Below are 19,748 nucleotides of genomic sequence, written 5' to 3'. Positions count from 1 at the left end.
CTGTACTTACTGGGGGAAAAAAAATCCAGATATAAATAGACCGATGCAGCTCAAACGTCAACTGTTGGGCACTTGGGTGGCTCAGTGGGTTAAAGGCTCTGCCTTCGGCTGGGTCATGATCCCAGGGTCCTGGGATCGAGCCTCACATCAGCTCTCTGCTCAGCAGGGAGCCTGCTTCCTCTCTCTCTCTGCCTGCCTCTCCGCCTACTTGTGATCTCTGTCAAATAAATAAATAAAATCTTAAAAAAAAAAAAAGTCAACTGTACTGTTATGACCTTACCTAATAGCTAAAATATTTCAGAGTCATGTTGCTTACAGTTTGAAATCATTGTTCTAATCTCAATCTTCATGGCTATTTCCTTGAAGGAAAGAAACCAGGCTCAGGCATGCCCCATGGGCAGCAAGCGCAGACCCCGCTCTGTGATGTCACAGGCCACCCCAAATCTGCACAGCACCCTCCCCAGCAGCAGCACCCCCGCCTGTCCCCCTCCCCAACCCTGAACACCCGTGGACTTGCTTTCCGCCTGTCTTTCTCCTGTTGCCGGGGTCTGCACCGCCGCCACCTGCCCTTGCTCCTGTCTCAGCCAAGTCTCCTGTCCTCTAGGGCCCTGGCCCGTGGCTCTGTTACTGGCTTCCCCGCACCAGCACCCTGGTCACCCCCACCCCCCAGATGTCTCCTCCACGAGAAGCGCCAGCGGGTGCACTGGGTCTGTCCTGTCCTGCCCGAGTCGGCAAGAGCACGGCAGGTGCTCGCCGAGACCTCAGCGGACCGGCGCCACACGGCAGGACTGCTCCTCAGTTCCCGTTCATCGAGGTGACAGAAAGCACGCTCTGACAGAGGCGGAACAGAACCTGCCACAACTCCACAAGAGATGCTGTAGAGAACCTGAGCACGTTCCCCACGATGCCGTCCGAGATGAACAATGCACTGGGTACAACGCGGGGGTTCATATGCCCTCATTTTCCTCGGGTTACCTACCGTATGGTGTAAGGATTTCCAGTGTATGTATGCATTTCAGAGCTGAACCTAGATTTTTTAACAAACTTACTAAGAAATCAGTACTAGATAACTCCCTAGAGAAAGGACAACTGAACATCAAGGGTCTAATTTTTGAAGTATTGTTTTTATTAAAACTGTATTAAAATGGATTTAAGACACCTGTCACCAATTACCTTCCCCCCCCCAAAAAACCTAAAATAAAATTTAAATAAAGTTATTATTAAAATTAAAATAAAGTTAAAATCTAAGTTTCTTATATTAAATAACTTTAGAAACCCTGTAACAAACTCTTCAATTTAATACTTAGCTCTGACCGAGGAGTCCAGCTGTGGGCCAGACACTTGTCTGTGGTCTTTCCGCCTCAATGCAGGCGATCACAGAGCCCACCCGAGGGACGCAGCCCTCCCCACCCCTGCCCTGCAAACAGCCAGAGTGTGGCACTCTCTGGGCGACCTGCATTATAGGACTCGGCACCTGGGTCCCCCCCTTGCTGTTCCGCCTCTGTGAACTCCTGGCCTACCCACCTTCCTTCAGAGCCTCCGCATCTCCTTCCACAGGCACCTCTGCTGAGCCCTCCGTGGGCTGGGGGAGCACTCCCCCGGGTTCAGCGTCTTGCTTACGCTACAGCAGGAAGCGGGTACAGACTTCACTGTTAATTTCACCTGGCTTACCTTTGCAGCTTTACTGAGGTAGAACTGACAAAGTTGTAATGTATTTAAAATGTACAATGTGATGATCTGATCTACAGTAGTCCTCACCTGCCCCCCCCACCCCCCGGCCCATCTGTGCTTTGAGATACCCAAGGTCAACCAGAGTCTGCAAGCAAATGCTCCTCCTCCTGCTGGATCGTCAGAGGGTTGGAAGTGGCCTAACGCTGTGGCCCAGTGCTCACGTCCTTCCTCTCACCTCACCTCCTCCCTGTGGGCAGTTCACCATCTCACAGCATCACGAGGAGGGTGAGTACAGCACAGCAGGGTATTCTGAGAGCTACCACATTCACATAACTTTTATTCCAGTATACTGTTAGAACTGTTCTATTTGATTACTAATTTTGTTGTTAATCTCTTACTATGCCTTATTTATAAATTAAACTTTACCATAGATATTCATGGATAGAAGAAGAAAACCTGTCCTATTTCAGGTTCAGTACTATCTGTGGTTTCAGGAGTCCACTGGGGGCCTTGGAATGTATACCTGTGGATTGGGGGGGGGCTACTGTACGTATACACGGGTTGTGAAAGGTTCCTACCAGTTAATTAATCCACCCATCACCTCCTTGTTACCCCCCAACATTTTTTTTGGGGGGGGGGGACAATGCTTCAGATCTACTAAGCAAATTTCCGTTCTAGAATACAGAATCATCAACCATAATCACCACCTTAGATCCGCAGAACTAAGTCATCTTCCAGCTGAAAGCCTGTACCCAACCTGGAGGGCACGGTGTTCGGGGAAATAAGCCGGGGAAGACAATCCCGCACGGTACTGCTTCTCTGTAGCCTCAGAGCTGAACTCCGACAAACAGCAGAGTGGGGCTGCCAGGGCCTGAGGGGAGAGCTGGCCTGTTGTCGGAGTCTGCTCCTTGGGACACTTGGCAGCTCAGCCCTCTCTGGCTCCTGACAAAGACTTCCACAACTGACTTCATGCTCAACAAGCATTCTCGCCTCTCATGTTGTAACAACGGCTGTACGGGGAAAACAAGAGAATCACGAGAAATGAGTTCTCTCATTAAATTAGCAATGTAGCTCTCAGGTCCCTTCGTTTTGGCGGCTGGGCATTCTTGTCCGCAAACTGAGGTTACTCAGTTGACTATATGCTGTTGAATGTTCCTTTCAGATCTAATATGCCAAGATTCTATGAATCATGCTTCTAAAACTACCTTCTGAGAAAGTTTAAAAAATAAAGCAGCAGGATGAAGTTAAATATTTTTTAAAAATTATGTTTATAAGGTAACCTTTACAAAGTAGCATTTAAAAATAAATCCTCTCCCAACTCAAATGCCTGATAGTGTTGCCCTCATATCGGCCAGCAAATATTTATTGTATGTCTGCCGCATGCCAGGCACATATACACGGTGTTTCCTCTCCTCGCCCGTGAAAGAACACTTAGCGCTTCTTCCAGGTAAACTTTCTGCGGGCTCCCTCTTGGCCTGGCTTCTTCCGTTCTCTGACGCGTGGGTCGGCAGTCAGCAGTCCAGCTGCGGTGCAGAAAGAGAAGTCTTTATGAACCATGGAAAATGCGCGCCGCCTAGCAGGAAAGCGAGCAGACCTGTAATGATTTACCAGCCCGGTGTAAGCACCATGACAGCAGTTTGCTCTCACTCTTTTAGGATGGTTCCCCCGTTTCGGAGACCAACACCAGCTACATCATTGGAGTCTGTTCTTCCCCTAGGAGGCCTATGGTTCCTTGTAGGTTTTTAAGCCTGTTCGACTACAGATAAGTCTGCTCTTGGGTGCGCGGTCACTATTCCCTGTGACTGCACTGATGCTGCCTGCTTGTTATTAATGATGTGAACGTTCTAACAGAGACCAGAAGCAGAAAAAGACACTATACAGCAAAGTCAGAGGAAGTAGATGGACACTGCAGACTTAAGAACATGAATATACAAACATACATATACAGTATGACTTATCAAACTTCTGGAAGCATTCACTCTCCTAACCATAAAGAGTGAATATGATTTCTAGGCAAGTGATGAGTGTCTCTCCGCAGATGCCCCGAGTAACACGCCCCTGCGGTGGCTAGAACCACACATTCCAAGAATAGCAGTGATGAGAAAGCTCTTACGATGCACTGATAAATATGTAAACAGAACATAGTTTTCCTTGTCTTTTTTACTTTTTACACTAGCACTTCTTCTCCCTGTAGACAAGCTGTGGGTATCTTATTGGAGTATTTGAATGGGCAGAAAGCAAAGGCAAAACTTCAACCACTTGTTATATACCCCTAAGTTTTTGCATTTACTTGTCTTTAAAAGGGCATAGAATAAATATTTTGGAAAAAATGCAGACAAGACTTGTCTAAATTCCAGGTTGAATTGTAAGTAATAATGTTTTATTATTTTTCAGTATGCCCACTAGGTCAAACTGGCAGAATTATGAAATAAGGTCCTACAAGTTACTAGAATGACCAGACATGAATCCTACAAAACGGCGAATTGTTTATAAGCGAATGGATTTTTAGAGACTTCAGGAGTCAAGCAGTCGAAGCTGGAAGTGGCGCCTCTCTGCAGCGCAGCGGCTCATGTGGGAGGAGACAGGCCTTGGTCCTTGCCCAGAGAGGCGCTGCACAGCCCAGTGGCTCGGTGACTCGCCCGGGCCACACAGCCAGTTAGTAGCGCCCCCAGCGTTCTCTCCCCTTGGCCAATGGTCCGAAAACGGGCTTCATCGGAAGTGTTGAAAGCAGCGCCCTAAGGAGCGAACCAATGGCCTGTCCTTTCCCACGCCGTGGACGTTTGTATTCGTGGCGAGGGGACAGAGTCACCCAGTACTCAAAGTCACGTCACAGTGGAAAAACAGAAATCTCCAATAATGTTGGAAAGCTACAGTATGGGCTTCATCATCACATCTAACATTTACAAGTTCTGTGATGAAACAAAAACAGTCACTGACCTGTTATCCGTCACCACAGAGCGGCGCTCTGACCCTGGCTCAGCGGTTAGGCCATCGAGGCCAAAGGAAAGCTTCTCTGATGCTGGGAGGGCTCTGTTTTCCTAATTCAAATTCACCTCACAGAAACCAGCACTGAAAAGCGTGGGTACGGTTCTGGAGCATAGAGAAGGGAAGCCAGCCAACGGCAGGCCTGTGTAGTTAATGGAATCTTTTCTGATTTCGGGGAACTGGCGCAGGAACCAGCGAGCACTCCCAGACAGGGTGGAGACCACCCCCGCCTCCGCAGGTCCTACCTTGTCTCATCCACTCGACCTCTTCCTCGGTGACAAAACTGCACAAGGCTCTGGCCACCGCCAGGCGTATGGCTCCAGCCTGGGACGACCGCCCACCGCCCGAGACCGTGCAGGTCGTGTCGTGTTTTCCAAGTCGGTCGAGGAAGTGGAAGGGGAACATCAACTGTTCTCTGGAACATATCGCAAGCAAAGGCAGCTCACTATCGCGATAGTTGTGTTCTACGCTGCTCACACTGTCAACATTCACAGAAAGCGTATCAGGCACACCGGTGTGCCTGCTTCAGTCACCCGTAACAGGAACACCTCCGGTGTATCTGACGTTGAGAAAGCTCTGCAGACAGCCACATGTCTTCTTCTTCTTCCTGGATAGAGCAATACACACCCTCTCACAGTTGAACGCTTTTCTCTCATGAGAACCATGCGAAGCTTGAAAATAACCTTGGAAAGAAGTCTCAGAGCTGGGAAATTCCACTAATCAGCGCTATCTCCCTGGATTCGGTGATCAGTTATCAAATGCCAGTTACAGTCACTAAACCACTATCCCATTACATACCTGTGTGATGTAGGACACTCATCCTGACATGCTTTGTGCAGTTACTAGAACCACATTCAACTCCTCCCCCTCCCCACCCCCAAAACACCTCTTCCTATGACTGGTTCCTGAAGCGGCAAGGCCAGGCGACACAGCGCACAGTGCCAGCCAGTCCGCTGCCCTCGGCAGTCTGTGCCTGGCTGGGCCCCACAGGCACTCCAGAAGCGGACAGTGGAATTCAGACAGAACGTGGCCCCAGACCTTCTCTTGCTTATTATACCACAGTGATGCTGAGAGATAGATACGGACAGGACATTCAAGTGTTACTCCTCAAGCTACAGATGGATGGAACCTTCTCTCTGAACAAGAACCTTCCACGGTTAATGAGAATCTGCAACAGGGATGCTGTTTTAACAGGGATGAAATGACAACAAACACGGGCCCGAAACTACATAAATCCACGGTTTTTTTTTAATAAAGCAAACCAAATAAAAAATAGGAATCTTATAAAAAACAGTACTGTTCTAAGTAACAACCTTATAATCACAATAACTAAAGAAAATTGAGACTGATAAAGTAACTCCACCATTCCACTTTTCCAGCAGGGCAAGATAGGCCAAAGGAGAATCTATGAGATTGCCATGCGGACGAGTGTGGAGATTTCTGGGTTGCCTGACACAAGTAAATGGTTAGTGATATAAGTGACATTACTGAGCAGCTCTGGTCACCCACTTGTTTGGGAGCTTAAACACTTACCTGTGTTAATTACTAAAATTCTAAGATTCCCTAACAAATGCTTATATAAAGAATAGTGACAAATTCAGAAAAAACACATTCTCTAATCTACTCCAGACACACTAGAGTGACTGAGCCAGGGATCAAGGTAAGACAGACCACCCAGAAGGGTCTGGACAGTTGGGAAGTTGGTGCACACTGAGGAAGAAAACTTAATTTATATGTAAGTGTGATCCAAAGGGTAACAATTGAAGATGATTGTATATAGCTATTGATTTAACTAATCTGGACTGCAAACAAATCTGTGCAAAAACAGTCTTCCTCTGCTCTTGGGCATCTCCGATGGAATTCTGAGTTTAAAGAATCAGATCTATTTTGCTCTTTATTATCTACTCAAAGTTGTTTTGAAAAAAAAAAAAAAATCTAATTTCTATCCACTCTGAACACAATTCCTTATGGCACCAATTCAAAAGCCTACAATTCAGCATATGTACAAATGCATGATCTTTTTGATTTTTCTTCAATTGCTGAGAATGCTAACCTTATCTCCCTTATTACATGGCTAGTGCTGTGTGAGGAATGTATTTCTTTGGGACAGATGATCAAGAGTTGCGTTAGTGGTTGGCTGACAGAGCAAAGGCCTTGCCAAAACAGAAGGGTTATTAATCTTTGTATTCCACAGTATTGGGCACTTAGTAATAAATGTCTGTTGTATAACTGAAGGAAGGAATGAATGAACAAGAATTTTCTGATAACACTGTGAAGGCAACACAGTCAACGTTCATTCCCAATGATCTATTTGTGCAAAGAACCTGAAGAAAGGACTCTGCAAAGACAGCTAGCTAGTCATCCAGCTGACTTACAGGTGAGCACTGCAGAGATCAAGTCCTGCTCTCCTACGCTAGGAGACAGAACTAGAAGCGAGATCACCTGATAGCCATGCCCAATCCCTACAACCACTTTAACGTGATGAGATGGTCCTGGTGCCCATTTCTGCCAAGACTCTTGACTTAGGCTTCCCAGTCAGAGAGGAAGTCTCTTAATGATAGATATCATATCCTAAATAGCTCTGTCTTCACAATGCCCAGAACAAGACAGTATACACCAACAGTCCTCAATAAATGCCTGCTGAATTCAAACTGGAAAATACGTTCTGAGGATACCAACCACTGAATGATGAGATCAAGCCATAACTGAGATTTATCGTTAAATCATCAGGAGTTATATCTGAAAGCAAACTAACTGGTCAAATGCCATTTCCCCAAGCAGTTTTCTGTGCTGATGTTCTGGCCTCTCTCTGGCTTTTAAGGGAAAGAAGAGCTTCCTCTACCCAACTCCCTGTGAGAAGGATGGAAGAATTAGTCTACTTCATTTGAATGGAGTTAGAGTGGGTTACTCCTCGACACAGACACACATACCAATGAAATAAACATACATTTCCCAAAGTCATTATTCAGTCCAGAAACTTACACGACATTAACAGCGTCCTCTTTTCCTTACATAAGCACTGGGATCAGCAGAGCTTTTGCCCCTTTTCACCCTAAATAGTGCACTACACATTCAGGAAACAGGAAGATTATGGAGGTAGGCCTAATCATGCAGAACTTGTGTTACTTGTGGATAATGACAGTAACTACTAGAAAAATAATAACCGTCTCCAAAAGAGGCCTTTAGATAGTGATTCACAGAGATCAAAGATGAGCATATTTAGAGGACATGAATTGTAATACTTATTTATGATTAATGTCTATTTCTCCACGGATACAAAGCTCAAAAAATAAAACTGCCATATTTGGCACCGGGAACTAAAGCAAAGCCTGATGAGCTCTTATTTTAACACATCAACGTCAGGTTTCTTTGCTTGCTCAATATGTAATCAGTTTCCTCTGAGTAGGAAAAAAATTCAGAGTGATAAAGCAGGTTTTTTCTGGTATTTATGCTGTTAAGGGCCAAGGTTGGTTTGTGTTGTTTTGTGCACATATGCCCCCCAGCTAGGGAAACAGAAGGTGGGACTCGACTCTTCTCTCATTTTGGCTCAGTCTGCATTTCAGAAAAAAAGATACATCTAAAATACTCAACTTCCAGTAGGATCTGATGGAGACAGGAAGATTCAATTAATGAGGAATTCTACAGAGGCTTTTTCAAAATCTGCAAAATGGCATAAAAAAGATAGTGACAGCTTCCCTGTAGCTAGTTTGATTTAAATTAATTATATCATTCAGACATATATAATCAGAAAATCACAAGCCTTTTTAATAAATATAAAGACAAAACACAAATGCAAAACGAGAAACAAACCTGTCTTGTGTCACTGGGAAGTAAAGCAGGTAATCAATTCCATTTACTTTTATTCTTCCACTTCCATGCTCATAAACAACTGCTTCTGCTTTTGCGCTCTTTCTTTTACCTTTGTAAATATAAAATTTCTATTAGTAAAAATCTTCAAGGCGAATGTTCTGAGATAGGTAAAACGACATTAGATTTTCTTCCCCAGAAGGACAATATACTATTACACTGTACGTAGGAAAGTTCTACGAGGATTACAAGTCAAACAAAAATAAAATAGGCAAACTACACCATAATCGATGTAATAGAGCTTACTATGGGGTAATTTTGTTCCTCAACTCTATTTTAGGAACACCAAAATCATTTAAAATTAGTTTCAACAAGCGATGAAGTAATTCATATTTATTAAACTTACTTTAGAAAAACAAGCAATTTACAGTGGTCTTCTTTGATAATAAGGATATATCTAATCACAGAACTTAAAGTATGGGTAGTATGATACAATAGAATTGGTAGAAATGAAAAGAATCCCAGGAAAGGTCCCATTTCTTTGAAGTGCCAAAGAAAGAGTTGAAGGTTTATCATTTACTAGGTCAGGCCTTAAGAGCTGCATCAGAATGAATGTCTGCGCGGCTCCAAGGAACATGCGAGGTTGAGGGCCTCAAGTTTTCAGGTTTCATACTTTTGGTATCTGATAAGCAGGTTCCCTGAGCATTTTATAGGGGAAACAGTTTTTGTTTCTGCCAGTTGAACATGTGAAAATAAAAAGATTTCACATAAATCTGTAAAAATAAAAAGTGTTAACCTGATGGGGTAGGTATGCATCCACATTTTTTCTTGGGACATGAGAAGGTTCAGATTTTTGAAACTTCAACAGTCTTAAGAATTAGAATATCCAATGTAGCAGTAGCAAAAAAACAAAAACAAAAAACAAAAAACACCAAATGAATCAACTGAATACCAGGGAGCAATAGCAAGTAAAAATAATTGTCGTTGCTCAGTTTTCACGAAATTTATTTTCTCCCCACGGAATGTCATTACCTTCGCTGGTGCTGAAGGCCATTCCTTGCTCGTCATACTGCACAGGTTCAATCAGGTGTTTTTTTGATTGAATAGTTACACTCTTACGGAATCTCTGTACAAATTCTTCTTCGGCACCACAGTGCAGTGTCAATAACCTTTCCAGCAGCCGAATGAACTGTGCATACTGCAGACAATAAAATCAAAATTCATTAGAAGATGCAAGTGTAATTGCATTTGCTAAATTTTTTCTATTTTTGTATACCTGATCTTTCCAATGTTGCTTTTCCTGATGAATTTTGACAGGATGACACTCCTGCACCTTCATGCTGCTTTTAAAACACAGCATGCAGACGCCGCGCCTCCCTTGTGTAGCCCTCAGTGCCCAATCTTTTCTTTTGAGAAACAAAAGAGACTTACCAAGCAAAGAAAAATCAGCTTCTCTGTATTATAATTACATGAAATTGAGGTTTAAATTCATTTTCAAAAAATATTTAGATGATCTTCAAGTGTAATTTCTACTCTTTTATTAGCCGGATCAAGAGGAGGTTTAAAAATAATTTCCAGTTAAGTTATGTATAGTAAAATGGGGAGAGTTTGATTTCGAGAAAATGCACCTCTTAAATTATATTTCATAATACATTTGGCAAATATATCTTTAGCTGTTCAAGCTGTGTTACTTTAATGTTTATGATTTCCTTTAAAACCGAACAATCAAGCTATTTAAAAATTCAAGAGATACTTGACTTAAAGGGCAACCTCTTGAAATAAATTATCGCTGCTACTCTGTGCGTTTTTTTTAATAGTTCTCGAACATGTGATTAGAAAGTAAACAACTTGGTATTAACCCCTTAAAATTAGACGCCAGAGTAATCATTCTAAAGTGTTTATGCAGAAGGAGACAACTAATACTCGAGATCCTTAGTTAATGTGGAGTGTGAGACCCAATTTTTGATAACCTTATTTGTGTTTCTGTCAACCCTAAAAATCATACGCCTCTGTCGCCTCTGACTTTATCGTGAACATCTGCCCTTAATAATCTGAAACGTGGAGAAATCTCAACAGTAAGTTTAAGAAGATTGCTTCAATTACCGCTTCCTATGCTGTCACAATAAAAAAGAGGGGAATTTTCTAGGTAAGGGTGACAGACTTCGCCACCTGCGGTTCCTGGACTGACACAGCTCTGTTCTTTCCCTCCATTTCCAGGCCTGTGCCCTCTGCTCTCAGGGGTTCTCTCAATTCTACTGCACACTGACCATGAACATACAGAGGGGAAGCTACGAGTCTGGCACGGCCTTTCTGATGCACTGGGGGTAAGGTTTAAGAAGTCCCTACCTTCCTCATCTTGATACCTGCCAGCAGCTTCAGGATTTCTTCTGCTATCCAGTACCCTTAAAGTATAGCAGACTATCATCTATGCATCTACTGTCTATGCACAAGAGATATACATATCATTATGTGTATATACAGAAAATGCATATATTTGTTTTGTTTTCCCAGTTGCACACCTCTGAAAAAAGTCCTTGGGACGCTTTTGAAATGGAAAAACAAAACCAAAAAACAAAAGCCAAATTTGTATTATTTAAAAAAAAAAAAATCAAAGCAGCCAAAAAACACAGGAAACAATGAAATGATACATTTAATGAAGAAGCAAAGAGAGATTTTTTCAGTTAGATCCAAATGCAGCAATAGTGACTTGGCAGTTAGGATATTAGAAATTAACTCCAGATCTACCACTCACCAAATGCCTGACACCTTGTTAAGCAAATTGCAACGTTTCCAAATCATTAATTTCTCCAATATGTTAAATGAGAAAAAGAGCAATTTAAGTACACGACTTAGAATCAACATGGGTGGCAAGGTACTAACAATGTTAACCAGTGCCATGGAAGGAAAAACCCTTCTTGGAACAATTTGTGAAACTTACACTCAAATATTCTACAAATAACCTAAATTTAGAACATCAACATATTTAAAACCATCAAATTTCCTCAGATAATACTGGCACATATTAGAGCACTTAGCAAAAGAGCACTCCAATTAAAACCTAAAGCCCAAACTTTATAGGGTAGAAGACTCACCTGGGGAGCTGGTTTAAGAATATGAATTCCTGGGTGACACCCCTGGAAATTCTGAGGGCTGAATCTTAGGAAACTGCATTTTCTAATCAGTTTTCTGGCTGCATTTAAGTGATTCTGACAAAGGTGGTTTCGCAGATTCCAAGATGAAAAATACCGCCCTTCTAGAAATTGCACACAAGTAGGCCAGGGAGCGGCAAAGTGCACGAAGGCAACCATGTGCTCCCTTCTTTTTCTACTTAACCTGTGATAACTCCTTACACTTGTCATTATTAGCTTGTAAAATTAGCTCTCTGCTTTACTGAAGGAGATGAAAAATAACACCTGCCATGCTTCCCAAGAACTGCTGGCAGAGGACTGCAAGGGCACTTGTGGATAGGAGGATCTGGACAGCAGGCATGTCACCTTCCTGACCGCAATAAGGACCCATGGCAGAAAATGACTCTAAATATGTTTCAGAAAGGGAACTGTCTTAACGAACACCTGCCCCTGAGAAACATTGCTGTGAGATCCTAATACAGCAATTGTCTACATTCTTACGGTACAAGGTCCCCTTAAATTTAAAAGATTAATTACTCACATCTTGATCTGACAGTTTTTCCACTAACATTTCTTCTAGTTCCTCCTTAATCAGCCATCTGCTGCCAATCAGGTCTCTGTTAAAATATCACATATATTCTCTTTTAAATTAACCATGCAATTAGAGTTCTATCACAAAAGATCCCACATGTAGTAGCGATTCTTGATTGGGAAACAAATTTTTGTATTCCAGAGCATTAAAATTTCACCCAAGTAAACTATTTTTGAGAAGTGTTATTTCATTCCCTCACTCTACTTTAAAAAAGACACCCAGTCTAGCAAATGTTTTGCTGGAGGACTTAAACATGCTCTTGTGGAACTCATCTGATACACCAAGCTACCAGGTTTCTTAAAAATTAACACTGCACTTATTTTTTCACTATTTACCTCAAAGGAGAAGCAATGGACGCAGTTGGCCTGCCTGCAGACTAAAGTAATCATCAAGTCCAAGTAAAGAGCTAGCGGTGGTGTGTACAATTTTGAAAAGGGATTCTCGAAGACTTGTGTCTTCTGCATAAGAAATAGTAAGTGGGGGCGCCTGGGTGGCTCAGTGGGTTAAGCCGCTGCCTTCGGCTCGGGTCATGATCTCAGGGTCCTGGGATCGAGTCCCACATCGGGCTCTCTGCTCAGCAAGAAGCCTGCTTCCCTCTCTCTCTCCCTCTCTCTGCCTTCCTCTCCGTCTACTTGTGATCTCTCTCTCTCAAATAAATAAATAAAATCTTTAAAAAAAAAAAAAAAAAAGAAATAGTAAGTGGGGGCTGCCTGGGTGGCTCAGTGGGTTAAGCCTCTGCCTTCGGCTCAGGTCATGATCTCAGGGTCCTGGGATCAAGTCCCGCATCAGGCTCTCTGCTAGGCAGGGAGCCTGCTTCCTCCTCCCTCTCTCTCTCTCTCTCTGCCTGCCTCTCTGCCTACTTGTGATCTCTCTCTGTCAAATAAATAAAATCTTAAAAAAAAAAAAAAAAAAGAAGTAGTAAGTGAAGCAGCAGCCCGAAATCACCGGGCTGACAGATCTATCCTATCCCTGTCTGTCTAATGGAAGTCCAAATCTTAACATTTATAGGCCTTGTTTTTGGCATTTTAGTAAATATACAGCTATATAAACAAAAATTCTGAGGACCTCATCTTTAAATATAAGTGCCATTTAATACATAAATCTGGAATGAAGATAAAAATAACAGCAGTAACATCTACTTCCTCCCCAAAACTCACAAAAAACTCACCTGTTATTTTGACCCCTAACTTTAATGATCAATGCTGAAACAGGGAACACACTTGTAAGCTTTAAGTATGCCTAAACACCACCAATGACAAGTGGCATGTTTTTCATTCAAAATTTTCATGTATTCTAATGCAAGAGAAGAACTTACTTGGTTTCAGTTTTTTCTGAAAATAGACCTTTGGCTTGCAACTGATTCTGACGTTTTTCTGCTTCTAGTAGCTTTCCATATGCTTCCTGTGGCAAATAAAATACATGTGCTAAAATAAGAGCTATGGTACATTATGACTTCTACTTCATATTTTCTCTGTGAGCATTCCTCAGTTCAGAAGGGACCTCCTCACAGAATCTGGCTGCACAGCAAATAATACTGAAAATACTTTTTAATTATACTGTTTCTCAAACTAAAGGACAGTGGTGTAATTTCAATGAGAATTTAGTATAATACACAATAGCATATATTAACTGATTTTTAAATAATTCTGTAAGATATTTACTCTATAAAGAACTCTATTAAAAAAAAAACTCCAGTGAGGTTGGTAAACACAAAAGAAAGCTACAAACTATTTTTCTTTAAGTTCCACAAACAGGACCAAAAATTATCCTGTTAAAAAAAATCATAATTTATATAGCAATATGCACTTTAAATTCAGGGAATTAACCAGCAAAGGTATGGTATTTACAGCTAAACTACTTATCTAATATTCAGTATTTATATAATATTTAAGTCCTCACCATGTTAGTCTATATCTTAAAAAGTTTTCTATTATATTTGTTTTATTATTTGATTTCTTTCCATTAATTTACTTCCCAACAAAGTCTGCAAATGTATGTCACTTGTTAAATTGTAATATAAACAGGGGAAAACTGCCATTTTGTTAGAACTTGTAAAATGCAATAATCTGGCAATGAACAGTATCAATAAAATACATTTTCCAGGAAATCAGTTTACAAAAGTAGAATCATGCAAGTTGTCTCCTAGTTTTTTGACTGAACAAGTGTTCACTGAGGACTCACATGCAGTATGTGTGTATTCACTTACAATTTAACATAATCTACCACACTGATACCTAATAAGTAGACATTTTCAAAGGATGAGCCAGAGATGATATAAATGACATTTTTTCCCTTGCTGATCATGTCACCTTCCAATATCACCAGCTACTGTCCAATAATGAAGATACAACCTGTTACTGTAGACACGTCGATCCATATCCCAGTCTTAATAATTGCAGATTTTGGAAGGGCAACTTCTTGTGGGCTCTGATTAAGCTGCCGTATATATCACAAGGTTGCTCAAGAAGTTTGCTCTAAAAAAATGCAAAGTGATGGGCGCCTGGGTGGCTCAATGGGTTAAAGCCTCTGCCTTCAGCTCAGGTCATGATCTCTGGGTCCTAGGATCAAGCCCCACATCGGGCTCTCTGCTCAGCAGGGAGCTTGCTTCCCTCTCTCTCTCTGCCTGCCTCTCTGCCTACTTGTGATCTCTCTTTCTCTGTCAAATAAATAAAATCTTTAAAAAAAAAATGCAAAGTGTCTCTTTGCACAGGTCTCTGTCTGTACGAGCATGCGTACATTAATGGCGTACATGGGGATCTCAAACAAAGTGAAACCATCACTAGTTCGGTAACTTGCAAAGATCAGTTCCCAGGGAAGCAGCAGCAGCACAAGTGTAGAACTGGTTAGAACTGTAATTTCTCGGGCCCCAACCCAGACTTTCAAATGATGAACCTCTGGGGTGGAGCCCACTGATCTGTTTTAATGACTCCCAAGTTACATACACTGACTTTTGGATCTAAACACTAGAAGTACCAAGAGCCTAGTACAACATAATATGATAAAGGGGAAAATTCAGTTAATTCTATTCTCTTGTTCATTATTAAGTGTAACAATCTCTACAGCTATATCCATAGTACAAATCCATTGCCTGTGGCAACAGAACTACAACAGTCTACCCCCAAGAAAGCAAAAATGAATGCAAACCATCCACATGTAATATGTATACCTGCTACTCAACTTAAAACTCTACAATTTATCTCCAAAGAATTGGTAAGCCTCATTTGACTGGTTCTGTAATCTATCTCCCAAGAATTGGTAAGTCTCATTTGACTTTTAACTCATTTTAGAAAGCTAAGGTACTGGGTTGTGACCCCAACTGGATACCATATCAGAAAAATTTCTGTACACCTGTTTCTAGAAAGGAATTCTCAAATGCTCTAACCAGGTAAAATAAAGGAAGAAACAAGAACCCACAAGAAGTAGACAGACTCCATGCACACCACATCTCCCTCCCTGTGCACCTGGCCCCAGGCTGTTGGCAGGCTGGGCCCAGCCACACTGCTACACCTTGGGGATCTGGGGAAGGAACAGCATAGGTCTCTCTGGTCCACTCCAGAGTCTGGACATTCTGAGGGTATGGAAGCCAGAGATGTAGTATCTTTCAAATCCAGCCAGCCAAACAAACAAACAAAACAAATCCAAGAGAACACCAACAACAGTAATAAGATGCCTTCTCCAGTTTGTAAGGCTGTTAATTTCTGGAATAACTAAGGCAACTAGAAAATAGTAATAATAATGAACCTGCCTCATAATCAAATTTTGAGTCACTTATGACTGCTAAAGTAATCATCATTTTCTAATGACTCTGGACCAACTTTAAGTCCATGCTCTTCTTCACATTTTTTTTTCACTGTGCCATTACCTTCCATCGTTATATTTAGCTCCATAATCATTTGTAAATAGTGCAAGTGAGATAATCAGAAAAAAAAGTGTACTATGAGAAAACCAGCCAAAAACAATACATGTCAAATTTCAAACATGGTAAATTCATTTACAGCAGATGCTTAAACTTTGATGGTTGTAATCCATCGAACTACATAATTCTCATTAAGGCACCCCATACATTTCTTTAAATAGGAAAACATGCATCAATATTTAGCGCAGTGCCTGACCCATGGTAATGGTCAAGAAATGACAGCAGGGGGGAGGGATGGCATTCAAGAGTCTAACAATGGAAACACTTTTACTGGTGTACCATTTCTATTTATTCTTTCTCTTCTATATAATAAGACCACTCTAGAGATTCTATCTTGGTTAGTTAGAGACTACAGCTTTCTGGAAAGTAGAGTCTATAGCTTCAGCTCCCTGAAGAGATGTGTACTAACCAGCATCAAAAAATCCCAGAGGGTATAAAATATGTCAGGAACTGTCAGCATCACAGATTATCACTGGTAGTTTCTGGTATATTGTTAAGTTTCCACTTAATTTTTAAAGGACACTAGAGAATTAACGTGACCCACCCATACTAAGTTTATATACTGTATTTAATAGTATAATTTTCAAATATGACAGGAATAACCCAGATGTGAAATGCTGAATCATTAATCACAGCTATGATTAATATTTCATAAAATCAAAGCAAGCCTATCCACCCCTCATGTCATCAGATTTCCATAATGTATGAGTCAAATTTAGAAGGTGCCTAATTTGAAAATACCAGATGCTCAGGTTGCAGAAAAGGGATGCTTAAACGAAATCCTTCCAAGAGCATGAGCAATATGACTTTTTAGTATCCTTCTTAAATCTGTTTTGGCTATGTTAATCATGTAGAAATTCCAATTTTAGGAAGGGTAAACAAATAAAATTTCTTGTGGGGGTGGTATAGAAGTATATGATACCCAAATGATGCCTAAAACATACAACAGTAAACTGACAGTAACTACCCTCTTAGATACTAGTTAAATAAGAGGAAAGTAATGGACTTAAAATATGCGTTTGTCAAAAAAAAAAAAATCATAGAAAATCAGATTTCCTAAGTAGCAATCATCCCAATTTTTTGGCTACTGGCATATAAATGAAAGAAAATGAAATAAACATAATACAGAATTCATTTATCACAGTTAATGCTATTTATCTAATGTTTCAAGTGACATACCACACACCCTTGCTATCACTTTGTGAATACAATACACTGCATATATTGCCTTAAAAGAGCAGGCAGAAATATATCAGCACCACCCTGCAGCTTTTTAAAAATCAGCACTCTGCACAGTTTTAAGGAGTTATTTCATAATACCTCATTTCGAGAAGGGTCACTGTTTTAACTCCATTTTTAAAAGATAAGGGCACGAAATAAGAAGTTTTAAATATTCACCACAAGGTTACAAAGACGATGCAAATTACGTAAGAGTTCTGTGGCACTAAGTCCCCAGGACTTTTGTTTCTTGAAGTCTGGGATCTTCACATAGTGAAGTCGCTTCTAGGGCTGCTGTTCTCATGCATTATGAACACAGACGGTTACTTAAGTCATTTAAAATAAACCAGAGAATTTCTAAATAAGCCAGGCTTCTTTCAAAAGGCAAATGAATCCCATTTATGCATAAGTTATCAGGATTAGAATTACTTGGTTTTCTTTCAAATTTTAACCTTTTTCACTTCAGCAGAGTAGTTTAAATAATATATAATGATCTACTTATTCCTTAACTTCAAACTTTTCTGGGAACAGATTTCATCTGTGGCCATGTAATTCCTTCAATTTACAGAAATCCTTTGAAAATATTCCATTGTTGGGGCACCTGGGTGGCTCAGCGGGTTAAGCCACTGCCTTCGGCTCAGGTCATGATCTCAGGGTCCTGGGATCGAGCCCCACATCGGGCTCTCTGCTCAGTGGGGAGCCTGCTTCTTCCTCTCTGCCTGCCTCTCTGCCTACTTGTGATCTCTCTCTGTCAAATAAATAAAATCTTTAAAAAAAAAAAAAAGAAAATATTCCATTGTTTACTGTAAAGTGAATCCTAAAATATAAATGAGGTTTATAGATTTAAGAGGCTCAACTCCTGGTACAGTAAAAACTGCATCAAAAAGGAGATGCACAACCATATCATAGAAATTGGGGTGAGGGAGTTTGTGTGAAATGTCAGCAAATGCCCAAGGTATTTGATAACTGATTTTTTCAATGTCTGTATGGCCTTTTCCAAGCACTGGTCTCATGAAACGTTAAAAGAGGCTCCGGGCAGCAAAGGTTCCGTGACCCAATGTTTGAGCAGCAGTGGGTTACTGCAACAGGCTTCTTTACTGCCAGACTTTATCATGCTATCCCGTAGCTCCTGGTGGAGTTTCCCAGGACTCAAGGGGCAGCACTGCCAACTCACTTCATGGCAGAACCTTTTTCATGAAGAATATTTTATTACCTGTATTTCTTAGCAAACTTTGGGAAAGGGTGCAGTAGACAAGCCCAGACTAAATGGATATTTTATAAAAGGTTTCCACTTCAGAGTCAAATAATCCCTTCCCGTAATGAATTTTAAATAATTTTCAATTCGCTTATAGTCAGTGAATTTAAAAATTTTCAAGAATGTGTATATATTAATGATAAACTTGAATTAACATTTTTCCTACAAGTAAAGGCCCTACCCAAACTCAACCATGGCTGTCCAGGTTGTAAATGTCTCGCTCATGGGTAAAACCTTCTTTACCACCTGCATGGCTGGCCAGGAAAGGCTCCAGCTGCTGTGGGCAAGGGGAGCCGCCCCCCCACCCCTGCCCCGCCAGACTGGCAGGCCCCAAGGGCAGACAGACCACCCTTCCGCCCTGTCCCTTGACTGTGCACACATGGCTTTCTCCCTCATCTAGACCAAAGCTATTCACAGCTCAGCTGTGCCATGGCATAGCATTTTCTTTTCTGCACACATACCTTTGTCCTCTTTATAAAGTCTTCCCTTTCCTTTACACTTCGGCTCGGTTGTTTCAGGAAACCTCTTTTTCTCCCTCTGTTCATTCCTTCTGCTCCTGAAACCCTAAACTCAAACTCTAAAGAAATCATGTCTGAGAAGTATACAAGTTCTACTCGTCACATGGCCATTAAGGAAGTGGAAAGCCATCCATTTCAGGTGAGAAAAGACAGATGAGCCAATGCCATCAAGCGTGGAGCTCCCTTTTCAGTACTCAAGGACCTTCTGAGAAACTCCTTAAGTCTCTTACTTCTTTTTACTTAAACTATTTTTTACTCCTTAAGACACTACTTGTTTGTTCTGTCCTATACTTTTTACATTACATATGCATCCCACATTCACTACAGTGTAAAATAAGTGGGTTTTTACTGACTTTCCCAGGAACCTGAAGACATATACTGTATCCACAGGAGAAAGGCAGTCCCAAGGAAGGGGGCAACAACCTTTGGAAAGTAACACATTTACAAAAGCTGAGACCGCTACGGATCAGCACGTTTCCTCCACTCCACTTCACGCTTTCCTATCACGCTTCACATCTGGGCAGGAACAATAAATTGCTTCTTTCTTCTCATCCTCATCCCTCCCTGCTTCTCCACAAAGACCGGATGGACTGATGACAGGCCAATTGGAAACAGTGTTCACTAAAGCACTGGAGGTTATCCTTAACTGTAAGCCACA

The 19,748-nt window shown here is 41.4% G+C and overlaps 1 protein-coding gene across 3 annotated transcripts in view; it reads right to left on the bottom strand.

The window, feature by feature from the left end:
• Nucleotides 1–2,307: 2,307 nt before the first annotated feature.
• Nucleotides 2,308–19,748, bottom strand: part of MRPS9 (mitochondrial ribosomal protein S9) — a 65,576-nt gene continuing 48,135 nt past the window's right edge. The window contains exons 6-11 of one of the 3 annotated variants that reach the window (XM_047745278.1): nt 13,499–13,584; nt 12,133–12,208; nt 9,496–9,661; nt 8,467–8,575; nt 4,902–5,071; nt 2,308–3,194 (exon numbers count right to left, since the gene is read on the bottom strand). In XM_047745278.1, coding sequence (XP_047601234.1) covers nt 3,103–3,194; nt 4,902–5,071; nt 8,467–8,575; nt 9,496–9,661; nt 12,133–12,208; nt 13,499–13,584 — 699 coding nt within the window. In that variant the 3' untranslated portion in view covers nt 2,308–3,102. The other 2 variants (XM_047745280.1, XM_047745279.1) reach the window with 2 other exon arrangements.

The sequence above is a fragment of the Lutra lutra genome, chromosome 9, assembly GCF_902655055.1.
Source record: "Lutra lutra chromosome 9, mLutLut1.2, whole genome shotgun sequence".
Taxonomy (NCBI): Eukaryota; Metazoa; Chordata; class Mammalia; order Carnivora; family Mustelidae; genus Lutra; species Lutra lutra.
This window is presented reverse-complemented; position numbering and strand designations above follow the sequence as displayed.